The 27,172-nt window shown below is 37.4% G+C and overlaps 1 protein-coding gene and 1 pseudogene across 10 annotated transcripts in view; both read right to left on the bottom strand.

Annotated features, from left to right (window-relative positions):
• Window positions 1-27,172, bottom strand: part of Ralyl (RALY RNA binding protein like) — a 735,459-nt gene that overhangs the window by 104,798 nt on the left and 603,489 nt on the right. For all 10 annotated transcript variants that reach the window (XM_074068782.1, XM_074068781.1, XM_074068784.1 and 7 more), the window contains one exon: window positions 3,420-3,467. In XM_074068782.1, coding sequence (XP_073924883.1) covers window positions 3,420-3,467 — 48 coding nt within the window. The remainder of the gene's footprint in view (window positions 1-3,419; window positions 3,468-27,172) is intronic.
• LOC141422244 (small nucleolar RNA SNORA8) lies at window positions 11,023-11,138 on the bottom strand (annotated as a pseudogene).

The raw sequence follows: 27,172 nt of genomic DNA, 5'->3' as shown, positions 1-27,172 counted from the left end.
GAAACCCCAGCAGCACAGCAACTAAGAGATAGCATAGATAAATGGGACCTCATAAAACTAAAAAGCTTCTGTTCATCAAAAGAAATGGTCTCTAAACTGAAGAGAACACCCACAGAGTGGGAGAAAATATTTGCCAACTATACATCAGACAAAGGACTGATAACCAGAATATACAGGGAACTTAAAAAACTAAATTCTCCCAAAACTAATGAACCAATAAAGAAATGGGCAGGTGAACTAAACAGAACTTTCTCAAAAGAAGAAATTCAAATGGCCAGAAAACACATGAAAAAATGCTCACCATCTCTAGCAATAAAGGAAATGCAAATTAAAACCACACTAAGATTCCACCTCACCCCTGTTAGAATAGCCATCATCAGCAACACCACCAACAACAGGTGTTGGCGAGGATGCGGGGAAAAAGGAACCCTCTTACACTGTTGGTGGGAATGTAGACTAGTACAACCACTCTGGAAAAAAATTTGGAGGCTACTTAAAAAGCTGGACATCGATCTACCATTTGATCCAGCAATACCACTCTTGGGGATATACCCAAAAGACTGTTACTCCAGAGGCACCTGCACATCCATGTTTATTGCGGCACTATTCACAATAGCCAAGTTATGGAAACAGCCAAGATGCCCCAGCACTGACGAATGGATTAAGAAAATGTGGTATCTATACACAATGGAATTTTATGCAGCCATGAAGAAGAACGAAATGTTATCATTCGCTGGTAAATGGATGGAATTGGAGAACATCATTCTGAGTGAGGTTAGCCTGGCTCAAAAGACCAAAAATCGTATGTTCTCCCTCATATGTGGACATTAGATCAAGGGCAAACACAACAAGGGGATTGGACTATGAGCACATGATAAAAGCGAGAGCACACAAGGGAGGGGTGAGGATAGGTAAGACACCTAAAAAACTAGCTAGTATTTGTTGCCCTTAATGCAGAGAAACTAAAGCAGATACCTTAAAGCAACTGAGGCCAATAGGAAAAGGAGACCAGGAACTAGAGAAAAGGTTAGATTAAAAAGAATTAACCTAGAAGGTAACACCCACGCACAGGAAATCAATGTGAGTCAATGCCCTGTATAGCTATCCTTATCTCAACCAGCAAAACCCCTTGTTCCTTCCTATTATTGCTTATACTCTCTCTTCAACAAAATTAGAGATAAGGGCAAAATAGTTTCTGCTGGGTATTGGGGGGGGAGCGGGAGGGGGTGGAGTGGGTGGTAAGGGAGGGGGTGGGGGCAGGGGGGAGAAATAAACCAAGCCTTGTATGCACATATGAATAATAAAAGAAAAATGAAAAAATAAATAAATAAATAAATAAAATGTGAAAAAAAAATAATAATTTCATAAACTTCACACTTTGCTGCTATATTTGCCATCCACAAATGACTTTGTACATAAGAAATATACTATGAGCAAGCACCAATTACATTACTTCTTCCAAAGTGTGTTAAGAATCAGTTGCTGTTAATCCATTAGTCAGTTCACATACAGACAGTCAGGTAGTTGTAATGCCTCCTTATTTCCCAGTGATAAATTGATGTGGCATTTTACAAAAGTGGATAATCAAAAGAAAGTGCAGCAAAGAACCAAAGAGCCATAAAACTGAAAGTGAATTTCATAATAAATATAAATAAAATTATCAAAGTGGTAGTTGATCATAGGGAGGCTGATGCTTCTTCATTTGAGAAGCTGTAGATATAGCCCCAAAGCAAATTAACAAAAGGAAACTTATTGACATAAATGTGGAAAGCAGATATGATGTGGGCTAGATGTGGTGGCTCCCAATGTAATCCCAGCTACTTGGGAGATAGAGATCTGGATGATAGTGGTTCAAGGACAGCCTGGGCAAAATGTTACCAGAGATCCCATCAACACAACAAGGTGGATGTGGTGATAAGAGTCTGTAATCCCACCTATGTGGGAGACAGAATTAAAATTAGCATCCTAAGATGACTTATACAAAAGTGCAAGGCCTCCCTGAAGAATAATTAAAACAGAAAGTGGTGGGAGCACGGCTGAAGTGGTACAGTGCCTGCATACAAAGCATGAGGTCCTGAGTTCCCGGTGCCACCAAAACAGAAAATAAGTGACTATGACATGATGAAAAGGGATGAAGATATGGAGAGGAAGTAATGCTGGCAGAAGAATTACCCATTGATGGAGCTCTCAGAGATAGTTCACAACATGAATAAAATGTTGAGGTTGATCCAATCTCAGAAGTATGAGAGTTCACCAAAGCCTAAAGCAGATACAGTTCTGTATCTCAACTTATCTGATGGAAATAAGACATGCACTTTGTGAATTATTTTTGATAAATTTTTATGCAAAATAAATTAATTTTCAATACATTTTGCTTTAAATTATAGTATGCTAAACAACTATTAGCTTTGCTATAGATGCCTCTGCGCTTGTAGGGCAGAGAGTCAAAGAGTTTTCAAAGTCCTGAAAAACAATTTAAAAGTCCTGGGAAAAGCCTGTTTTCCTATTCATTCATTACTAACAACATTTTGCATGATTTCAGTTTGCATGGTTGCTTTTATGATCCTATACTACCGCTCAAGGCAGGAATGGTGTGTAAATTTTACTGAATTTAACCAATATAGCATTTGAGAACAGATAAATTTTAGGTTAGAGCCATTTTCTTTTTTCTTCTTTTCTTCCCTTTATTCTTATCCTTCTCTCTTCTCTCTCTCTCTCCCTCATCCCTCCCCCCACCTCAATTTGGTTCTTTTCAAGGCAGGGTATCATTATACATTATATAGCTCAAGGCTGCTCTGGAATTTTTGATTCTCTTGCCTCAACCTACCAAGTGCAGGGATTACAGTTGTGATCTGTCACACCTGGCACTCAAATCATTTCATGACTTAACAAATCTCTCAATCTTGAGAATTCTAACTCAACAATAATTAGTTAACTAAATATTTAAAATGTTATCCAAAAATTATAAGTGATGTTTTAGCTTTATGCAACTCTGAAGTCCTAAAACCCCAAGACCTACTATTCAACAGTAAGTATAATGAAAGAGAAAATTTTGTCTAAATTATATTTTGTTGGGATGTCATATTTTATTTTATTTTTAACCATAAAAATGTAACTTTTAGCCAGGTGCTGTGACTCATGCCTGTAATACTAGCTACTTGGGAGACTGAGATGGGCCAAGGCAAATAGTTTGCGAAACCCCGTCTTCAAATTACCAAAGCAAAATGGACTAAAGGTGTAATTCAAGGAGTAGATTTCCTGCTTTGCAAGTGTGAAGCCCTGAGTTCAACCCCTAGTCCCACCAAGAAAAAATAATGTTACTTTAGGTACTCCAATCAAGATCACCCATAAATGAAATGCACAAAATGGTTAAATGATAATTTAAATTATAGGGAAACAAGGATGAAAAACTCACATACCGATTGTAGAAATCATCTCTGTAGTAATCGTAGTCAAAGACATAACCACTAAGGAAGGAATAAAAAAAGTTAGCATTTGTGTAAATTTTGTCATTAATTTATGATATTATAGCAAGACATTCATGTTACTTTTTAAATACTAATTTTCCATGGAATTACTTAGGGCTTTTCATGGAGAGGGTGAAAGAGAGCAAATATGGTGGGTGTACCCATACACATGTATATAAATCGAACAATGAAACCTTTTTGAATTATTTTAAGAAGAGGGAGTGATGGGGAAAATGATGAAGAGGGTGACTCTAAGATGCATTGTAAGCACATATGTAAATGTTACAATTTACCCCCCTGACCCATACAACTAATATATGCTAATAAAAAAGATAATATCCTATTTAGCATAATGTGTCAAATTGTTATCATATGTTTAACAATGTAGAAACATAATTATTTCTGTGGTATGGAATGGAGGATGACAGGAGGAAGCAAAATAAATATTTTCTAGCACTTGTAATTAAATATCAACAAAGACTGTTATTTTCCCCAATACAAGATATAATATAGTTATCCCTTCTTTGTAAGGTAATGTTTTGTGCTGGTGTCGAGGGTCCTTGCCTTCACAGGCCAGAGAATTGGTTCGTGAGGCAGCTGAATGATAAGCCAAAGCCAGTATATAAAGTAGGATTTATTAGAGAGAAAGGAAAGGCTACAGCTAGAGAAGCCCAGCAGAGCCCAGAAGCCAGTAGCTTGCTGCTCAGGTGAAGGCTGGGGTTTTTTATGGACATTCTAACTCTGGGTTAGGTGGGTTTTTATCATTGGCCGTGGATTCGTGGGCTTTCTCAGGTGAACTGGTTTGGTTTTCACCTTTATTGGGGGAGGGAAAACAGTCTTGAGAGCATTTTGCTCATCAGCCCTGTGGCAGATCTGTATCTGTCCTTTAGGATGCAGGAATGCAGGCCTCTTAACTCCTCAGGATGCAGGAATGATATTGCTCTCTATGGGGGATGGGATACTCCCTCATCTGCCTTAGGTCTCCAGGCCCAACAAATCCCCCCTCTGAGACAAGCACACAACTGCTGTTGGGGAGAGAGGTGATGGCTCATCTAGCTGCTTTTTGCTGACAATGGGGAGATGGGGAGATAGGGGAGAGTGTACTTGTCTCAGGGGTTGACCAAGTAGTCTCTATGGGCCCCTGAAAGAATGGGATGGATGGTACATGCCTAGGCAGAGGTAAGTATTCCTTGACTAAAAGCTGGAGTTTGATCCTTTGAACCTGTTGAGATATAAATTTGCAGAGATCATTTATTATACAAGACCCAAAGAGGGATATTAGTAGGAGCATAAAAAAGTGTCTGGTAAGGGATGCATATCTAGGGATCCAGATTCTACAAAATCCTGTAACTCCCAAGAAAGCACTAAGCTGCTTTATGGTATGGGGGAGAGGGAAACAGAGGATTGGGGATTCCCTCCCGACTCAGGGAGTGAGTCTGTCTCTTTAAGACCACACCTAGGCAGGTGACCTGTGGTAGGCATAATTGAGCCTTCTCCTTAGAGACTTTGTATTCCTGGAGGCCAGAAAGTTTTAAAAAAGGACTCAGTTGCCCTGCAGGTGAGGGGCTCTGTGGCTCTGCACAGATGTACATCATCAACATATTGAAGAAATGTGGCCTCTGGGTAGTGCCAACCTAATAAGTCTCTGTCCAAAACAATGAGGGCTGTCTTTAAATCCTTGTGGCAAAACTGCCCAAGTTAGTTGCTGTGAAGGGTTTGTGGAATCTTCAAAGGCAAACAGGCTGACTGTCAGGATTTAGGTTAAATGTAATATTTTTGGATAAAAGAGTGCTTTAGCTCATTATTTTATATAAGTTGACACTTTTAACTTTGTAAATGTTTGTACCATATTTAGATAAAGTATAGACACAACACTGTTATGAGGTGGTCATTTAAGACACATGAGCAAATACATAAATGAACTCTGATTTAGTAGTACATAAAGCTTGACAAGATCAACAGAAAACACAAATAATTTATTTGATAAAATCTTTCCCTATAACAGTTTTTTTGTAGATGTTACTTAGAGCAGAATAATATTAAGATAACCTTTTTATTTTATAGACATAGAGAATTAGATTTTAGTTTGACATGACCCTAAAAATCTTTTAGGCAACTCTTAGATTATAGTCAACTTTAACTTTATCACACACCGAAGCTTTTTAGTATACACTTCTAAAATTTACTCAGACCTTTATATAACATTTTAAACCCCTTGATGGTTTGTCCTTATCCCTCCTCTTGATATTTGAAACAATCTTTAGGACAAACCCTTCTTTACAAAATCCTTTCTCATCCAAAAAACATTCCTTTTTTCTTTAACTTCTCAAAAAATACACTCAATATCTGCCTATATCCTTTCCACTTGTTTACTTTGTAACTTGTATTTTAACATTAACTTTTATAAGAATTTTAAATTTATTATAGGGGCTGGAGCAACTAATTAGTAGCCCTTGGTTTTTTAAAGGAATTTTGACAGGCATAAGGCCCCATCATCCCTCAGCTTGAGGGGATAGTGTTTTTGGATGTGTAAACTCTGAGGGATCGTTGAGTTTTATTTGAATAGGGAGGGCCATCCTGGCTCACCCTACAGTCATCCACACTGTGGAATGTATTTGTTTCTGAAGGAGGGGACAGCAGAGACAGGTGCCTGAGGGGAGGAGAATTTGAGCTTTTAATTGAGATAGTAAATCTCTTCCCAGCAGGGACACTGGAGTTTCAGGTACTATGAGGAAAGAGTGACAAAAGAGGAGGTCTCCCCAAGACCAGGCCAGAGGCCAGGTAAACTAGCACTTAAGGAGCTGGCCAGATATGCCCCAAATGATAACCTTGTCATTGGACTGGGGACCAGGAAAGAAAAGTAAAACAGAGAAACAGGTTCCACTGTCTAGCAGGAAAATTACCTTTTGGTTTTCTGCCATTATGGTTACCCTGAGGTGCCTCAACATTGATGCCAAGAAGTGGAGCAAGGACAGGAGGCCAGGACCCATCAATCCATAGGAGGTGGCACCTCACCTTCCATCTGAAGATGTGGGCACTTAGTCCTGCAGTGGTGGGGCCCTCTTTGAGAGCAGCAATGAGGTCATGATGTCTCTTATGTTTTTCTCTCCTGTAAGGTCCCAGTTATAGTATACAGACATGGCTAGCTGTACTAGTTGATCCAATGATTTTTCTCCTTCAGCCACAAACTGTGAGTTTTCTATGAATATCTGGGATTGACTGTGTTAGAAATTTATCTTTGAGGAGAACCTCTCCCACCTGTGACTCTGGGTCCACTGTGGTATGCTTTCTGATAGCATCCTTAAGATACAGAAAGATAAGGGTTTTCTTCAGGCCCTTGCTGTACTACAGTCACCTGGGAATAGTTTAGAAGTTTGACTTTGGTCCTTTTTAGCCCTTCCACTATGAGATGGATTAAGTGGTGTTGATGCCATTTATCCTCCTCACTACTTATTTTTTATTAACAATGCTGGGGAATTGAACCTAGGACCTTGTACATGCTGGGAAGACAGTCTCCCACTGAGCTACGTCCTTAGCCCCAAATATATATATGTTTTTCTTTTGGCTGTACTGGGATTTGAACTCAGGGATTTATACCTGCAAAGCAGCATTCTACTGCTTGAGCCAAACCATCAGCCCTTTACCATTCTGATTTTTAGTGTGGATCTGTCAAGGGGACTGCCTGTGCCCCTGTAGGTATAGACACATTTATTCCCTCATTTTTAGGTGCTATGGGTATTGGGGCTCATTGTAAATGGTAATCATTTCCAACCTGACTGGCCTGGGCCAGACCCATTGCTTTTCTAATGAAGAAAGAGTCTGGTCTAATAGAAGCATAATATCCTTTCATGTCAATTGAAAGGTTTGGATCACAGAGATAAAGGCTTGAATGCATTGATCTGGTGCATCAGTATAGCTGTCCAGATGTTTTTTTAATTTCCCTTAGACCTGATAGCTGGAAGGGGACATAGACTTGCCCTCTTCCTACCATTGCCTGTTGAAGGGGAAAGCACCCATTAGCAGGTTCTGAATATTAGGGTGGCTTAGAAGGTAGGGCACAGGATGGAGAGTAGTGGTGGGGGCCTTGTCACTGATAAGGGGCTTTTCTGGTCATCCTTTCCCATGTTTATCCTGTGGCTTACAAAGAATGGCCAGCGTTTGAGTATCTAGATAGCAATTATGGAGCCAATCTGGGTGGTCTCAGAGATGAAATAAAATTTGCATAAAGGACCTCAGTTCACTTTTCTCCCTTTTACAGAAAAGGCTTAATAAGAGTATGTGATTGAAATTAAGGAACTCTGTGACAGCCACTTCTCTTGGTCACCCAAGGTATACTGAGGCCAGGCCTCAGTACAAAGCTTCCAACATTTCCTTTCAACATTTTAATAGACAAGCCAGAAGACTGGAAGGGGCAGGTCCCATCTAGAAAGACAACAACAAGAATAAACTGGGTCAGTTCCCTTCTGCTCAGTGTCCTGACTGGGAATGACCTTACCAATGAGTCCAGGTATCCCTGCCTTGTGACTTTTCCCCCATCCATGATCAGGACTGGAGAAAGTGACCTGGTTGGATTAGACCACCTAACCAACACAGTGAGAAGAGAAAAAAACCAAACCACTAGGATCCTGCCTTTTAGCTAACAGCAGGCAGCCTCTTTAATAAAGGCTACCTTTTTAACAAAGGAATGCATCATCTGAAAAGTTAGAGAAGGGCATTCAGAGGGTGTCCCAGGGCAATAACAGTACCATAAGGGACAGCTAGTGCTAATATTTGGAGGGAAAATTTATGCTGAGGCCAAAAGTATAGGAAATTTTAAATGAGAAGTTTAGAGATCACAGTAACGTCCATTTTGCTGTATCTGGGATTATAACCTTGAGATAAAAATTAGCTTATGAGGGCTGGGTTGGTCAGGCCCAAGGTGTAAGGTGGGGCTGGGAACCAGGCTTGAGCAAAGTGCTGTTGCCCCCTCCCATGCCCAGGATAAGCAGTCCCATCCTGCAGCCTGTCGCCCTTCCCCCTTCCCGTGTATACATGCCTGTGTGTGTTTATTTTTCCTCTCATCCGTTTTGGGGGAGTGGTGACAAGCTAGTATGTGTGCTATGGCAGGCATTCCCACTGTGCCCAGGGGCCAGCATCCCTGTGCGTGAGTGTGCCTGTTTGTTTTCCCTCCTCCCCTTGTGGGGGTGGAGTTAGGGCATGAGTGTGGCAGCCGCAGTTTTTTTGTACGCAGTTTTGCCTCACTGGTGCCTAGCAGCTGATTCAAAGTTGCTTTGGACTGAGAGGCCTGGCAAACTAGTTGGAATAACTTAAGTCATAAGGTATCATGCTACAAGTTTTTCATGGGAGGCCAGGATCCCAGTAAGCCCAGGGAGGGGAAGGCAGACAGACAGAAAGGCCACATGGTGGGACCAGGGACCAGGGAGGGAGCAGAAAATGTGTCCTGACATCCTCAGTAAGGGAGGGGAAGGCAGAGCCTGAGGGATTAGCAATCATGTGTACTTCTATGTTGCTCCCACTGAGTGGTACTGGAACACTTTCAGCAACACAAAACCTCCACTCTCAGGTCACTGTCTCAGGCAGAAGGGGCATTAGACAGGGGGAAATGAGATGCAGTGGTCAGGTGCCATAACCAATCAGGACTCCCCCAATGTAGCATGAGGCATACCCGAATAAACCCCAGACTTGGAGGGAGCATGAGCTCTCCCAGAGCCAGAATCTCCATGAGGCCAGAGTTGGCAAGGTGTGGCTGGCTTGACACCATGACGGGAAAGTCCCTCAGGAAGATAGGAAGAGATAGGCAGGGTGAGCAGCACAAGGAAGTCTGCTTTTGGCTAGTCCTTAGCAGGGGGTTTCCCCAGCAGGAGCATTCAGCAGGATGCTGGACACTCACCGGTCACACCTTAGGCATGCCCCTGTTGGTTTGGCGCTCAAGACATACCAACCTTGGTTCAGAGGAAAGATCCCTTCGTGGTCGCCAAAATGTTATGTGCCGGTGTCAAGGGTCCTTGCCTTCACAGGCCAGAGAACTGGCTCGTGAGGCAGCTGAATGATGAGCCAAAGCTGGTATATAAAGTAGGATTTATTAGAGAGAAAGGAAAGGCTACAGCTAGAGAAGCCCAGTGGAGCCTGGAAGCCGGTAGCTCACTGCTCAGGTGAAGGCTGGGGTTTTTTATGAATGTTCTAACTCTGGGTTAGGTGGGTTTTTCTCATTGGCCGTGGATTCGCGGGCTTTCTCAGGTGAACTGGTTTGGTTTTCACCTTTATTGGGGGAGGGGAAACAATTTTGAGAGCATTTTGCTCATCAGCCCTGTGGCAGATCTGTATCTGTCCTTTAGGATGCAGGAATGCAGGCCTCCCTCTCCTTAGGATGCAGGAATGATATTGCTCTCTATGAGGGATGGGATACTCCCTCATCTGCCTTAGGTCTCCAGACCCAACAGTAACAAACTTACTCTTCCTTCTTAAGGTATGTAAAAGGAGGTTAAATAGTAAACAAAAGTCATTAAAATTAATGGAGGATAAATGGAGAGGTCTAATGACCAATATACTAAAGAAATGGTAAATAGAAATGTAGAAATTCAGCAGTATTTTTTCATTCTAAAAACTGTGGATTAAATGCTTTAAATAATGAAAAAAAAAAAACCCTTTGAATCTTAGCAATAATAACTTAATATTTTAGGGTACTTAAATTGATACATGCATATAGTGATAACTTATTATGACTAAATTCCCCAAAGAATGTACAATAAAAATTGCCTATATCCACTTGCATAATCATTTGATTTTATGAAGTACTTGATATGCATCTTAATTTTAGTCATCCAAACAACTGTTATGTGATTAGAAGAACTAAGATAGAAATTACCTAAGTGACTAAGGGAAATTTTTATCACTTCTGTTAGAAATGAAAGAGTCATGGAAGAGTCAGAGAGACTGCTCAAACACTAGCACAGGGTTTATTGCTCGGGAAGGAGCCCTGAGAGGGGGATCCCAGCAAGGGAGCTAGAACTTCAGGCCCTTACAGACTTGGAGTAGATATAGTGGAGCAGTATGGAGGGTAAACCCCTCTGAGTGGGAAAATTCTTCCAGAGTGGAGTAAGCCATGTTAGGGGAAGCTAGAGGAGATAAGTGGTAATTAAGTAGATAAGTTGCTCAGCTCTAGACCCCCCTAGCCAGTTGGTGGCTTGTCATTTCCTTGTGGTCCTTCCAGTGGGTGGTGGTGTGTCAGTAAGTTGCCTGCAAGGATGGGAATGTTCCAATCCTAAGGTGGCTTCTTTTTGTTCACCCTAACAACTGCTAAGTAACAGAGCTAAGATGGGGAAAAAAGTCTTATAAATCCAAATCTGAGGCTGCTTTCACAATACTTTTCAACCCTTTCCAACCTAGGAAAAAATATAAATACTTAATTAATAGAGCAACTGTAATACTAGTAATACTAAAAAAAATTTTTAAAAATATGGTTGTTTGCTCATTTTTTTTTCATTGTGATACAATACACAGAACATCAACATTATCATCCTAATCATTTGTGTATAGGATTTTTTTCCTTTTTTTATAGTGTATTAATAGAAATACCAGGTTAAACATGAATGAAGGTAAGAAAAACAATGATGCCAAATACTGAATCTCTTTTGCACTGACCTTTGAACACTGTATAGGATGTTAAGTATATCTTTAATTACTATTTAACCATTTAAATATATAATTCAGTGGCATTAAGTACATTTACAAAGTTATATGAGCAATCATGCAAACAACAGTACAAATATAAATCATTCAATGTGTAATCATATATCTGTCCTTTTTTGTATGGTTTATTTTCCTTTGTATAATATTTTCAAACTTCTTGCATGTTGTACAAGATAGCAGAATTTTATTCCTTCTTGATACTGTTGGGTCTGATAACCTAAGGCAGATGAGTGAGTATCCCATCCCCTATGGAGAACAATATCATCCCTGCATCCTGAGGAGATGGAGGCCTGTATTCCTGCATCCTAAAGAAGAGATACAGAGTCTGATAGATCTGCCACAGGGCTGATGAGCAAAATGCTCTCAAGATTGTTTTCCCTCCCCCAATAAAGGTGAAAACCAAACCAGTTCACCTGAGAAAGTCCACAAATCCATGGCCAATGAGAAAAATCCACCTAACCCAGTGTTGGAATGTCCATAAAAACCCCAGCCTTCACCTGAGCAGTGAACTACCAGCTTCTGGGCTCCACTGGGCTTCTCCAGCTGTAGCCTTTCCTTTCTCTCTAATAAATCCTGCTTTGTATACTGGCATTGGCTCATCATTCAGCTGCCTCACAAGCCAGTTCTCTGGCCTGTGAAGGCAAGGACCCTCGACACTGGCACGTAACAACACTAAATAATATACACACACAAACACGCAGCATTTTTTGTGTATTTGTTCATTTGTTGATAGACATTTGGACTATTTCTACACTTTGTTGTGAGTAATGATGTTATGAACACTGGTATGGAAGTACCTCTGGTTTCATTTCCTTTAGATATATACAAATAAATTTTCTGGGTCATATGGCAAGTTTATGTTTAACATTTTAAGAAACCATTCTCTGTCAGGGAGGTACTTTTTAATTTCCAAATCAATTTAACAGTCATGTACTTTATGTCTATTCTTACACTAGAAAACTAAAAGAACTGTTTTAAGAAGGCATTGCTATTTCTGGTATAATGGAACACATGGTGTTTGAGTTCAAGGTCTGAAAAGTGGGAGCCTAATCCATGTAAGTGTCTGAATGGACGACTGAGCATTTTCTGGTCAGAACAATGCTCTGTCCAACTATGCGATGCAAGAAAGTCAGTAAGATCATTGCCTAAAGAGTAAGAAAAAAAATACCCACTTTTGTCTGACAGTCATGGATTATTAAAGTAGTAATGATATATGATTTAGTGTAGATTGTTGGTGTAGATACAACTAGGATGTTGAGCTGAGGGACTATAAGCAACTTACTGGTTACCACCATATCTATGGTAACAGTGTCTACTCAAAACCTTCCTGATATAGCAATGCATATGCTTATTTCACTGAGACTGAAAAATTATTACCTTAATTTTGTGGGTAATAAGGAAGATGGAGATACTCACTAAACACTTTTTCTGGAAAGTCTCAAGTTTAAAGTTGACAGCCCGGCTCACATTTGTTATGGGTAATCATCATCATGGCTTATGTTTGATTATTTTTAAGAATATGCTGGTAGAAGATGAATACATGTATGATAATTTTCATGTTTGGATAACATAAATGAGAATGAGGTTCCCAAAAATCAAATCAAGTAAAAAAATCAAGCACAGTAGATCATTTTAAGAAGTTTGCATAGAATTTATAAACAACAATCTCTCGAGATGAAAACACTGTAGTTTGAAACCCTTTTCTAGGTATTTTTGTATTCATCATGCTATTTAATCCTAACAACAGCTTATAAGATGTGTAATGTTCTTGCAATTTTGCAAGCTCCTGAGGTCTACAGATATTAAATACCTAAGATAACACAAGTAAGTATTATAGTATAATACAGTCTTTCATATGATCATTCATCAAAATCTGATGAAGAACATGTGTGTCAAAGACTATACTAGAAGTAAAATGGCTTCTTTCTTTGCATAAATTTCACAGCATAGTTGTGATTCAATATGGTATCCACATTCCTGTCAGCTTGATAAACTTCAACAGCTTTCTTCCTGACCCCAGGACCCTGACATCCATTTCTTATAAAATCTTTCACTGAGCCTTTGATATGTGAGTCTCCTAGAACTCACCTAGTGTTGCAACCCTAGAACATCTTTCTTAAGGACTTCAGAGCTATCCCTTTGAAATGTATTTACTGAGGAAGATAACTCCTTTTAACCAACCTTTACTTCTCTCCTCTTACCCTTCCCACACTCTGTTAACCACTATTCTTCTCTATTCTGATGAGACTAACATTTCTAGTTTCCACAAATGATAAGAGGGATAAGTTCTGCTCATGTTCCATAGGGTGACTTATTACCAATAACTTATTGTTCATTTCAAAATAAATTGAAGAGAAAATGTTGAATGTTCTCACCACAAAGAAATGATAAATGTATGATGCTATGGATATATTAATACTCCAGATTTGATCATTACATTGCCTACATGCATTGGAGTATTATGCTGGATACCATAAATATGTTCAATTATTATATGCCATTTAAAAAATAAAAGAAAAATCTCATTGTCACTGTGTAGGAACCAAACTTAAATAAACAATTATTAAGCTCAGATGCCCTAATCACATTGGATACCCTCCCCTTGCTGCCACTGGCTCACTCTAGCTCTTAAGAATAAAAGCACATGATAAAAGCAAGAGCATACTAGAGAGGGGTGAGGATAGGTAAGACACCTAAAAAATTAGCTAGCATTTGTTGTCCTTAACACAGAGAAACTAAAGCAGATACCTTAAAAGCAACTGAGGCCAATAGGAAAAGGGGACCAGCAACTAGAGAAAAGGTTAGATCAAAAAGAATTAACCTAGAAGGTAACACACATGCACAGGAAATCAATGTGAGTCAATGTCCTGTATAGCTATCCTTATCTCAACCAGCAAAAACCCTTGTTCCTTCCTATTATTGCTTATACTCTCTCTTCAACAAAATTAGAGATAAGGACAAAATAGTTTCTGCTGGGTATTGAGGAGATGGGGGGGAGAGGGAGGGGGCGGAGTGGGTGGTAAGGGTTGGGGTGGGGGCAGGGGGAAGAAATGACCCAAGCCTTATATGCACATATGAATAATAAAACAATAAAAAAAAGCAAAAAAAAAAAAAAAGAATAAAAGCACAACATATAGGGTCCTGAAGCAACAAAGGCAAGCCCCCCTTGGACTATCAATGAAGGGCAGGAGAGAAAAATAGATTTTGTCAAAGGATGAGTATCAGTGGGAAGGGGTGGGCACAAAGACAGGGGGAATGAGGGTGTTTGTGGTAGATGTGTTTTGTATCCATATATGAAAATAGAACAATAAAACCTATAGAAATTGTTCTGAGAAGAGGGAAAAGAGAGAGAATGATGGAGGGAGAACTAAGATATATTATAAGCATACTTGTAAATATCACAGTGTTTCACTGTGAACTATTATATGGTAATAAAATCATAAAAAGTTTTCCTGCTTTTGGTTTCAGTGGAATTGAGTCCAATTTTTATCCCTTATGGTAATAATCCTGAAGACTCTTCCTTACCTGTTTAACTTACCTAGTATGATTTTTTCCTTGACAGAGGAATAGAGAAAAAATAAACTAATAAATGCACAAATAAGTTAAAGTAGAAAATTCAAAGAAAGAAATAAATGAGATAGATGAAAAGAGAGGTTGACGAACTATTGAAAGAAATTGTTGAGGAGCATAAATCTATGACTTTCTGAAGAGGTGACTTCCAACTGGACCCTTGAAGGACAAGAGCTTAGGAGGCAAAAGGACAGACAGGGAACTGTATGCATAAGGGCACACGTTGGGAAAGCCATAGAGATGCAATAACATGAGAAGGCAAGTCTAGGGCTATGACCCTCACTCAGATAGTAAATAACAGTATCCTAGGGTACCCTGGTGCAGAAGGGATGGAATTGTGTAGACAAAATCAAGACATGCTTTAGAAGTGTCTTGAGAAATTGGGGAGATGGCATTATCCTTTATTGAGATGTCAAAGATTGGGGGGAAGATGTTCTAGAAGAAATTCACAGGAGTCAAGAAAAACTTTAAGAGGTGGAGATAAGAAGCTCATGGTTCAAGGCCAACTTGGGCAAAAGTTAATGAGACCCTATCTCAAAAATAAGCTGGGAATGGTAACACATTTCCATAGTCCAAGCTGTATGGGAGGCCAAAGTAGGAGGATCTTGTTCTGAAGCCAGCCCCTGGCAAAAGTATGACCTGATCTAAAAAGTAACAAAAGCCAAAAGGGCTGGAGGTGTGGCTCAAATGGTAGAGTAATTGTCTGGCAAGCACGAAGCCCTGAGTTCAAACCCCAGTACCATCAACTAAATAAATAACAGTGAAGAAAGACTTTTAATGAAAGTTGGATACTATCTAAATGAGAGGATCCCCAAAGACAGGGCTTGCTGGGGAAGTAAGTCTGGAAGAAGCACGTTTGTAGTATGGAAGCTATGAAAGGGTGAGATGTCCTTTAGGAGTAGGTGTAGAGAGAGACTGACATCTGCATGTGTGAGTTCTAGAACACAGAGGTCAAGGAAGGGGAGGCAGTAGCAGAATATCCTGGTCAGAGGTGGGGCACAGGAGATAAAGCTGAAAAACAGAGCTCTGAGAGCAGACCCCAGTTTGACACTTACCTGATAAGACATTGAATCATCTCTTTACTCATTCTGAACCTGATCTGAATAATAGGATCGTAGGAAGAACAACTTTATTAAGCACAGTTTTTAACACTGTAGTTATTTCTACAAATGTGTTTTGTTAAAATTATTTTCATAGAGCTAAATTTTAAACAGATTTCTCTGAATCTGGAGTCTGATTTTTTTCATATTGTGTCATGTGTTTTCCAGATGTGTTAATTTAAATAAACTTAAAAATATTAGTCTTTTAGTACTTATAAATTTACTTTTCCTGAGGTGTTTAAATGTAAGACTTATGATTAACATGATGAGAACATTTAATTATAGATGCACAAATTCATTTTAATATTTATGTAAAATTTGTAAACTCCTTGTGTCTCAATCACCCCTTGGATCTTTGTTTCCCAGTTTCAATTTCCTGGTAGTGTCTAGTAATAAAATTTCTGATAATATAAATAAAAATAATTTTAAGAGAATAACGATGAACAGTTATTAATTATAATAGAAATATTTAAGCTTTTATTATAAACTAGACCTGATGCTGGAGACACTAGATGTAGCTATGGGATAATCATTTTACTGTAATAAAAGTTATCAGTATTTTTAGATATTTCAAAGTTATTTCCAAATAAGTTCAGTGATAGAATATGTGGCCAAATCATTTTTATAATTTTGAAGACTCCTATATTATATTCTCAGAAGAGTTTAGTTGCAAGAAGAAAAGATGACACATTGACCATTTAATAAAGGAGCTATTAATATGGATGACAGCAATGATTCCACTCATGTCTTACACCTTTAGGAAATATGTCAATAACTTAATAGCTTTCTGGAAATGTAAAAGAGTACACAAGAGAAAAGAATTCATTTTTATTTTTCTCATTTGCTGTTTAAATTATCTTGTCCAACCTGCTTATTTTTTATTCAATCCTGAATGCTAAAGACGTATTTATAAGAACCAGTTAGAGCTAAGAATCCTGAATTGTTTGAACTCTACTCTCACTGCCAGTCATCATGAACTCAATTTTACCTGTCAATGTTAAAAATGAAATGCAATGCAGAAATAGACTTGTCTTGGTAATCACGCCAAGACTGCTTTTGTCTTAATGGTGTGGGCTTTTAGCAGAAATGCCATGACAGTAGTTGGCTCAGGTCAGAAGCTGTAAAATTAAGCTGAATTTCCAAGAAAATGGAAGAGATTCAACAAGATGAATGGTCAGACCAGAATCAAGTTAATTATGCTTCCTCAGTGTTCCTGACACTCTCATCAGTCCCCCTACTGATGAAGAAGAGGGGGGTCTTCTTTCCCTTCTTTCCCTCTCCTCCTTTTTCTTATTTTATGTATCCTAAAATTGTATTGTTGGAAAAGTTTGTCTTTTAGTTAGGAAAGACCATCCCAGACTGCCTTCTTTTTTTCTCTCTCTCTCTCTCATAAGCTGAGTGTGATACTGTTATACTTATGGGAAAATCTATTTTGATTTTTAAGAAAAGAAATGTTACAATTTTTATGTCAATAGTTATATGACAATTCAGGGGGGCTGGCAGAGTGGCTCAGGTGGTAGCGTGCCTACCTAGCAAGCATGAGGCTCTGAGTTCAAACCCCAGTACCACCAAAAAATTATTTATATGACAATTCAACCACATGGACCACTCAAAACAAGATTATAATGAACTCGATGTTTAGGTCACTGTTCAGGAGGAAACTAATCCAAGGTACAGCTTCTGTTGTTTGGCAGTCTGGTCATAGTGATTAGCAACAGGTGGCTGACTTTTCAGAAAAGCAGAATGATGGTTTGGAATATTTAACATGAATATATATTTCACATTATTTATTGTAAAATCTTGTATGATTTTATGGCTTTTATTTTACTTCTCACTGTACCATTATTCTAATTGCTCAAGTTGCCTCAAAACTTAATGGAAAATAAGAACTGCAAAAGTAATTGTTCAGAGTCATACACCCACACTATTTCTTTTACTGCTAAAGAGTAAATGAGGACTAAATAACTTTCCTGGAATTTCATTTAAACTTTTTCACTTTGAAGAAGAAATCACGAATCATTGGGTTTTACAATATATGCAATCAACTTTATGTAATCCCTTTAAATTCATAAAACCTGTTTAATATGAGTAGACTAATATACAAAGTATTTCTTTTTATTTTCCTTCACAGAACTTCATTAAAATATAATCTGAAGAATATTAATAAATTCCTTTGCACAAGCAGGGAGGATTTTAATGGTTTCTTAGCACACATCCTGCCAATAATAAGTACTACTAGAACCTTCTCAATTACTATATCTAGCTCTCTAAAGTAAATTGAATAATCAATTATGGAGTACTTATTGTAAGTCAGGTGCAATACTGGGAGCTGTGCAAAATAATATCAGGAGAACCTCAAGGAATGCCAATATAAGTATAAGGGATTATACGTATTTACACATAAGACCGTAATTTGAAGAAGAATTAAATAAAATTGCTCTTACAGCTTATAGGCAGAAGACAGAATAATCTAGGTGGGAAACAGGCACCAAACAAGGCTTCATGAAAGAAGAGGTCTTTTAATTGGACTTTGCAAAAGGGTAGGCACTTGGTAAATAGATGTTTAAAAGTTAGGTCCTTCTGGTGCTCAAGAAAATTAATGGTAGAAAAAGTGGGATAAGTAGAGATGAGGGTGTTTTTGAAAATTATTTTCTTGTTTATCACAGCTATTTTCAAGATACCTAGCTGAAATCAGGACTATCAAGAGAAGTTCCTACAGAATCTTGTCTGTAACTTATCATAACATTTTGATGTACCTTTCCAACTCTCAGTATATCCACAGCTGCACATATTTATAAGTTTTGTGAAGCTAAGTGAACAAATATTTTTCAATTTATACTTTATGAAATTCATATAAATCCATAGTGAATATACACACACACATATATTTGAAATTCAAAGACAAGGAAATTTTTGTAGTTTAAGTTTCATTGACAAAGTACTCAATTTATGTCAAGGACCTTTAGAATGGGAGCAAGGTAAGGGGGAACGTCAAGATTTATGACACATTCATAGAGTGTCAAAATTGGTGTCCTAACTATGGATCAGGACCTTTCACATTAGGAAGAGAAAGTGACTTTGAAGCCCAAAAGATTAAAATAATCTGCCTAATCCATATAAGAGTCCTGATTTTTCACAAACTATGAGTTAACTGTACTGTCTCACACATTTAAAGACAATTAATTGAAAGACCAGTACTGTGATATGTGAAGAGTGAATTTTGGAACTAAGAGAGAAAGGGAAGGAAAAAAAGAACTTTTTTTCTTTCTAGTTGGATTAACACAGACTTCGAGTTTGGAAGTATCACCTTGCATGAAATGTGCTGTGACCCCTCTCTGTGCCATGCTGTGTTAGGGAGGGGATTTAAACATGTGATTCAAAATCGTATTTAGTTTTCACTTTCATCTGACCTAGAGTCATGATTATTTTATAAGGCTGCAATGATAGTGAAGATTTCTATTTCACAAACAGCAAGACTGGTAAAGAACTACAAATGCGAAAAAAAGAGAACCAAGCATCTCTCTATTTAAAGGGCCTGATCTAGAGAAACACAGTCTTAGCTGAACCAGAGCAAATGCCTGGTTCCAAGGATCTCCATATCTGCCACCCATAATGTTTGCTGTTAATGATATGAACATACTTCTTTTTATAAATTATCAAAACTAACAGCTATAAGAGCATCAAACAAAACCTTTTCAGTTACTCCCCATAGTCTATAAGACAACCTATATACTAACATTGAGGCTGGTCCAACATGTAGCCTCCCCTGCCAACTGTCCGTCAGTGCTCAATTACTCTCAGTCTTTTAGCATTTCTCAACACCTGCTGTCTGTCTGGCACTCCTCTTGTTCAGAAAAGCTCCTTGCTCTAAGGCTGCTATGTCTACACAATCTTTTGCATTAGTTCAATTGATTGCTTAACAGCAAGTTGCTTGTTATACCTCCATCCGTCAACATATGCTGTATCTTCTTTCCACCAGAAATGCTTCCATTCTTAAAGGCCTAACTCAAGCTCCATGTCTTCCCCAATTACTAATTTCATTAAGTTAGATTAAATTCCACTTACTCTGCTATCCATTGATTATAGTTTTTTGTGTTTACATCTGATTCATTCTTGTCAGCTCTCTGCTTTTTTTGTCACTTAGCTAATCCATATAGATTTGTTTCTGTCAGCCCTTCCCTTTCACAATCCAATCCTTCCATTCCATTAAACATTCCTGTCTTCCCTCTTTGAGCTCAATCTAATTTATCTGAATTTCTTGAAACTGAAGTTTTCAGTTAAATACTTGAGGAGGACTTATGTCAAAATCCATTTGAGCATTATTGATCTTTTTGTTTTAGCCTTATTGTTGTAGCTTCTTAAGCATCTTTTATTTAAGCATATCTTGTTTTATCATTTGTAAATCTATTTCACTACATGATGAGGTATGAAAAGGCAGATTGTGGCCACCCAGGAGATATTTTATGAATTCAGTGTTTTCACTTCTGTAGAACTTTCTGCTGTAATATTTACTTTTTTTTCTTTTTTGGCAGTACTAGGGATTGAACTCTGGGCCTCACACTGAGTAGGCAAGCACATTACCACTTAAGTCACATCCCTAGTTCTTTGGTATTTAGTTTGTTTTTCAGACAAGATTTTATGCTTTTGCCTAGACTTCCTTCTCACAAGTAGCTGGGATCATAGGCATGCATGGCTATGCTGGCCAATATTGACTTCTTATGGGCTAACAAAATGTCTACATTAGAATTTTTAAAAAGTAGTATAATAATATGAGAATGTTTAGACCATTACAAGTACCAGATCGGGTTAACCTATCTTCTATTTATCAGTTTATTGCCTCTCAGCTACTTGCTTTGTGATGGTATCCTTTTGTTTTGTTTTGTTTTGTTGTGTTTTTGTTTTTGTTTTTATGCAGTGCTGGAGATTGAACCAAGGGTATTGCACATGCTAGGCAACACTTTCCCACTGAGCTACATCTCCAGCTAGATTGTACAAAGTCCTTCAAGCCAGAATCCTGTACTTCTCTTTCACAGGGTATCAGGTTAGGGTTTGCCAGTAGAGGGTACTGGAGGAGAGCTGGAAGGCACAGAAAAAAAAGGGCATCTCTTTTTTCAGGTTCCCATGGGTGTTTCTTCTTTCTCTCATGGCTCCATTACCTGCAGGATGTCAGATGCTCAGTGAAAAACACCCAGCAGGAAGTTTTTTATATATCCTCCAACCACCAATATCTCAACAGACTTCAATTCATTTGACTTTAGCCATGCCCTCTCCAATGAGATCTGAATCTCAGCCTTGAGGAGAGAAAGGCTCTGTATCTTTGTTCCTTTCCTGAGTGGGTACCCTCCCTCAGCTACAGAGGTAGTAGTTCCTTATGCTTCTACCCCAATATGCTTTTGGAGTTTCATATACATTTTAAGGATTTATTTTTTTTTACTAGTTCATAATTCTTCATATTAAATTGTGCCATTAAATTACTGGTGTGATTTTTGTCCCCATTTTCCTGACGGGGCATTTTTACCACCTAGTTGCATTAGTTTTTAAATTTACCTGTTTGACAATGGCTATATGTGACATATAGTCAAAGGGTATGTTTATCTGTTTAAAAATAAATGCTTTTTATGATTTAGCTTACTGTATTACAAAGTCTTTTCTAAAGTTTTCTTTCAAGGGTAAATATATCAACCACACAATTCCTCATGGCAGAACTAGCTTGTGAAAATATTTGGGAGTAATGTCAAAAGGGATGACAACAATGATAACAATAATAATTAATGATAATAACGTTAACAGTTAACATTTGCCAAATGCTTGACATTTATCAGCAACCATTTTAATCTTTACATTTATTGAATCATTTGGCTATTTAAAAATTCTGTAAGCAATATTACCTTGGTGTTTTAAATGGGAGAACCAAAGTATTGATGTGACCAATTAAAGTCCGTAGTATAATGAAAATGTGTATGGGTTACCAGATATTGGTATAAGAAATACTTAGGTATTTTTGATAATTGCAAGCTCACTAAAAGTCATGAGTATGATACAAAACCACAAAGCTAATGAAGTTTTAGTTGGCATTAAATAAAGTATAATGTCTTTATACTTATTTAGTTTAATATGTGTCAGTGTAGTTCTAGAAGGATTTTGAACTCGAATGCATATAAATAAAGGAAATTAAGATGGCAAAAAGGCCCTCTATAAAAATGGTTGAATTTTAAAAAAGGATGTTTGGTTTAGAGATGAAAGTCCTTGGGAGGCAAGGCAGCTGGCTAACTACTTAAATGTTTGAAAGGCTGCCAAGTGGAAGTGGAATGAACTTTATTCATTGTGGTTCTAGAAAGTAGAAAAAGTATTAAAGGGAAGCAATTATAAGGAAGAGTGTTGCTGCTAAGTATAACAAAGAAATAGACTCATGTGTTCCAAATAGACTCATTTGAGTTTCTAGTAATTGAGGGTAACCATAGAATCATTAAAAAATACAATGACAGAACATTGTATGACCTAATACAATACACAGATACATATACCACAAGATGAACCTGAAAACCCTTTGTTAGGGATTTTATAGAGAAGAGAATTAATGCTTTGCATAGTTCTTGGTTTAGCAAGTGAAATATTTCATTATTTTACTAAAATCACATTACAGTATTAAAATGTGATATTTAGAGATTGACATATAGGTTTTAAGGTGCTGGTGATGTGAAACTGGCTCCTTTTCCCTTGGTACCAATTCCAGTCTCTGTAATTCTCCTCAAACTGATAAATGAACTTTCCTATTATCTAGAAAGAAATAAGAAGAGTACTTCTTCTAAAACCTATGGAATACTGAAAGCTTGACTTGGAAAAATTTATAACTTAGATACTTGCTTCTTAAAAAGAAAGACAATAGAGAAAACAACTAAGTCCTAATCTCATTAGAAAAAGAGCAACACAATAAATCAAAGTAAGCCAGAAAGAGGAAATTAATATCAAGTTCAAGTCTGGAAGTCTATCAACAAAATCTGGTACAGAAACATGTGAAAGGAGAAAAATATGACTTTATCAGTAGATGCTAGAGGCAGTTGATCTAATATGCATTCTTTGTAATAGAATCAAAGTAAAATAGTGTTAAGAAAACTGCTAAACTGGAGGCACGGCTCCAGGAACAGAGCACCTGCCTTGCAAGTGTGAAGCTCTGACTTCAAACCCCAGTACTGCCAAAAGAAAGAGAAAGGCTTTGGGAAAAAAAGAAAACTACTGAAATATGATAGACTGTGCCAAAACAAGTTGAAAATATTTGACATATAATAGTAAAATATTGAAATTAAAATCAGGATGATAGCTTTTATTGTTATTATTGTTCTTCAAACTATCTTGAAGGTTTTAGCAAATCTTTATACACTAAAATCTATCATTCCACCAGGCATGTGTACTTAATTTGTTGAACTATTTTCCTAAAATACCTAGCTACTCATAAATATCTTCTATATCCTTTTTGTTACGAACTCATATTTCACTGAACACACATTCCCTAAATGAATACTTCTTACAAGCATTGCAGAAGCAAATTGAATACCTATTGATTTGATTTGCACTCTGTCAGTTATAACCTTCTTGTTTAAACATGGCTTATTGTTGTGGTTTCTATGATTCCTCACTGATTAACATACCAATGCTTATCCCTAAGTTATATATTTGTAGAAGAGATAGGTTCTTTCAGATTACTGTTCTTCAGAATTTTCTTTACTGTTCTCATCTTTGTCTACCTGAACTTTAGAAATGTGTTTTTTCTACCACCAACATCCTTTTTCTAACATAGTGATTTTCGTGAAAACATTTTTTCTTTTTCATGATGCTTTTAGTTAAAAAATATAACTAAATAATTGTTAAATGTGCATTACAGATTATCTTGCTCCTTGTGATGCTGGTGTCTAGGGTGGAAAAAACAAGTCTAGTGCTATCTTTGTAGAATTTTGCCTGGATACATGACACAACATAAAATGTAATTTAAAAAAATCAATGAATTATATTTTACTTTTCATTATTAACTCATATTCTGTAAAATTCTTTTGGGAACTGTCTATTATTTACAAATTAATCTTAATGATCTTTCACACAATTCTTTTTCTTTGTTCGCAATTTTGGCCACTTTATTTTTCCTCTATTTTGCTTAGGGAATATTTATCAAGTATTTCCCTAAATTTTTCCTTAATCACATATTAAATGGTTTTTCCCCGATAGTATCAAATAACTTCCTTAACTACTAGAAGCAAATCATTGCATTGATTCTGGGTTTTATTTAAAAATTAGTATCTTCCTATAACTATTAATGTTTCTTAGAGGTACTTTATTCCTGAACATTATTGGGCTAAAGAAACAGACTTTCAGTAATATTAAAATACTCCAATCTTTAGAATTAAATCTTATTCAGAGAAATGAGTTCTTTTTGCATCCTCAGAATATTGCTTTGTTCATTTGTACTAAATAAGGTTTTCATTAGCTTCTGTGAGTTTTTTATTTTCTTGTTAATTCTGTTCTGTTTTGGTTAAGTTAATATTTAGTATTTATATGTTATGACCATGTAAATATCATTTACAGTTGAACAATATAATTGCAATAATTAAATTTCCTTCTTGTACAATTGTGGTTTATTTGGCAATTATAAAAGCCTCACATGCTTTTCAGTCTTCCTGAAGCTCTCCATGGTTCTGCAGAAACTTGGCTCGTCCTCTCTAAGTCAGTAATGAAGTCATTGTCCTGCCACTTCTTTTCACTGAGCGTTTGTTTCTCTTTTGTGTTAGTTGTCCCTCCCCTTTTTATGTTCATTCAATGATTTTAGCAAATTAATCTTGTGTAGTTTTCTTAGAAAGGTCTTGTGAATCATTAAGATTGTTATTATTTCTAAATTTGTAATTTTGCATAATTTCTTTTAACCCCCAAATGAATATTGGCTGAATTCTCAATCACTTAACACACATGTCAAAAAGTCTCCAAAACTTTTAGTCAGCTGGTATGCACGGTTCCAGTTGTGGGTGAATACTGTGGCACGGGCCTCCTTACTTTAGCTCTCACACTGTGCATAGCATCCTTTCTGTTACCTATTTTTTGCCATGCTTTTGGTGGGTTTGTGCTCTGGGATAGTAATTTTGCTATTTCAGCCCTCAGCATAGGGCTGAAAGGCTGCCTCATGTTTCTAAGTGCAAGGGGACTGTGAGGTGTCCTAAGAAGCAAAGGCGTGTATCAGATAAGCTTCCTTGAGATTTGAATCATACTACTGTTGGCCAGGAATTCAGTATTAGTGAGTCATCAATATCTATTAAGTAAAGTATCTTTAAGCAGAAACCCACATAAGCAAAATTATATTTTGACTGATTGACAAAAATGTTATGATCTGAGGCTTATAGAAACCTAACCCTATATTTCTCCTAGGAATAATGATTCAGTGTTTGCTAATTCAGTGTTCACAGTGACTTTATAATATAACTACTGCAAGTAACAATCATCTACTACATTCTTTTTCTACCTTTATGATGTGACTGGTGGTGTTCAGCTTCATTGATAACTGCAATCTTAAGGGTCGATTTAATTTTCCCTCAGAATTTTGAAGGTCTTTTTCCATTTTCTACAAGTTTCTTTTACTTTTTTTTTTTTTTTTTAAGGTTCACCAGTTTATTTCTCAGTGCTTCCAAGAGCTCATGTAAAAACGGCACAGTGGACAAGAGCAACAGTGGTGAGGAGAAGGAGATGCCACCTGATATGTTTCAGCAGTCTCTGTTTGGCTTTGGCAGGACACACCCCTAGGTGTTAGGGGCCAAGAGAGCACAGAGTGAAGCCAGGCCTCTTGAAAGTGAGGGCTCAGAACATGGAGGAGGGGTTCTGGCCAGTGGATTTTAGATCCACATGTTTTTCCCAAAGTCTACCAGGAAGTTAGGGTTTAACTTTAGCCTTTCCTTTACTATGTCTACATCAATCTGCAGCATTATGGAGTCCTCACTGATAAGATCAGGGTAAAACTGCTTGTCCTAAGCACTGTACAGTGATGTGGTGATACTTCCCATCCAAGCTAAGTTGGATCATCTGATGGCCTCCAGATATACGTTTTCCCTTGAACACCAAAGGCTCTGACTCACACTTTAGCATCTGGTCCTCCAGCACTTGCACGGGACCCCCATGAACAATGCTATTCCCAAGGAAGATCTTTCCGGTAAGCAGGGCTTCTGTGGCTTGGAGATGTCATATTGCCACAGGTCATGCAGCCAGTTGCTGAAGTCATCCAGGGACAGCAAGGTGTCAGTGATCAAGCCTGGCATTTCAGGCAGCATCCAGCCCTTCACTTCCCTGGGTGGGTGGGGCATTTTCTACAAGTTTCTAATCTTGTGAAAACCTATTGTCATTCTACCTCTAGGCCCTTTTATATGGCTTTTATTCTTTTACTTGGACATCTAAATTCTTACATCACCTTAATCTGCCTATGTTTGGGTCATTGTTCCTTTACTATGCTGAGCACCTTCAGTTTCAAAAAGTTTTCTTTCAGTTTTAGGATATTTTTCTGTCATACTTTACAAGATTTTCCTTTTTGTTTTTGGTTTGTGAAATAACTGTTAGGCAGATTTTATCTCCTTGAGTGAGACTGTCTTTGCTTTAAAATCTTTATTATTTTATGTCTCTATCTTCTTTGGCCTTTTAAGTTTATATTCCAAACTTTTATTAAAACTTTCATTTCTGCTGTTTGTAATTTCTAGGAACTTTTTTTATTTGCCATACATAACTTTTTAATACTATATATTATATCTATATAAGCTATATAATCTATATAAGCTATAGATGCAATATCCTATTCTGTTTCTAGAACTATTCATTTTAGGTTTCATTTTCAGTTTTTTTTTTGTTTACATATTTAGTTTTATGCTCCTTATATTTCCTCTGTTTCTGCAGAGGTCCGATTTTCTCTAGGATTTTACTTTCATGTTTTAATATCTTCTCAAATGTCTGGTGGATTTTTTGCTGGTTGGTCATACTACAGAGCAAAGCACTAAAAGCAGGGGTGGAAGTTTGTATATTTAAGTGTGTGTTTGTGTGTGTGTGTTTGTGTGTACATGTTTTCAGAGTTTGTTGATGGGGGGTGCTTGGTAGAATGTGATAAGTCAGGGTCCTAGGTATATACTGAGAATGTCAAAGGTTAGTATGTTTTAGGTCTTTGGTATAGTTCAGTTTCATCAGAGAGGACAAACTGCTAATTCCAAAATAAAGAGGTGTCTCATCCTGGTATGACATTGAAAATGATGGCATTTTTGGATTGTCCTAATTTTTTTATAGACTGTTAAGGAAGAATTTTTCAATCCACTGTAACACAGGACAGGTTGGAGTGTT

This window comes from Castor canadensis, chromosome 3 (assembly GCF_047511655.1).
Source record: "Castor canadensis chromosome 3, mCasCan1.hap1v2, whole genome shotgun sequence".
In the NCBI taxonomy this organism is placed as follows: Eukaryota; Metazoa; Chordata; class Mammalia; order Rodentia; family Castoridae; genus Castor; species Castor canadensis.
The sequence above is the reverse complement of the archived record's forward strand: the minus strand, read 5'-3'. Positions and strand labels throughout refer to the sequence as shown.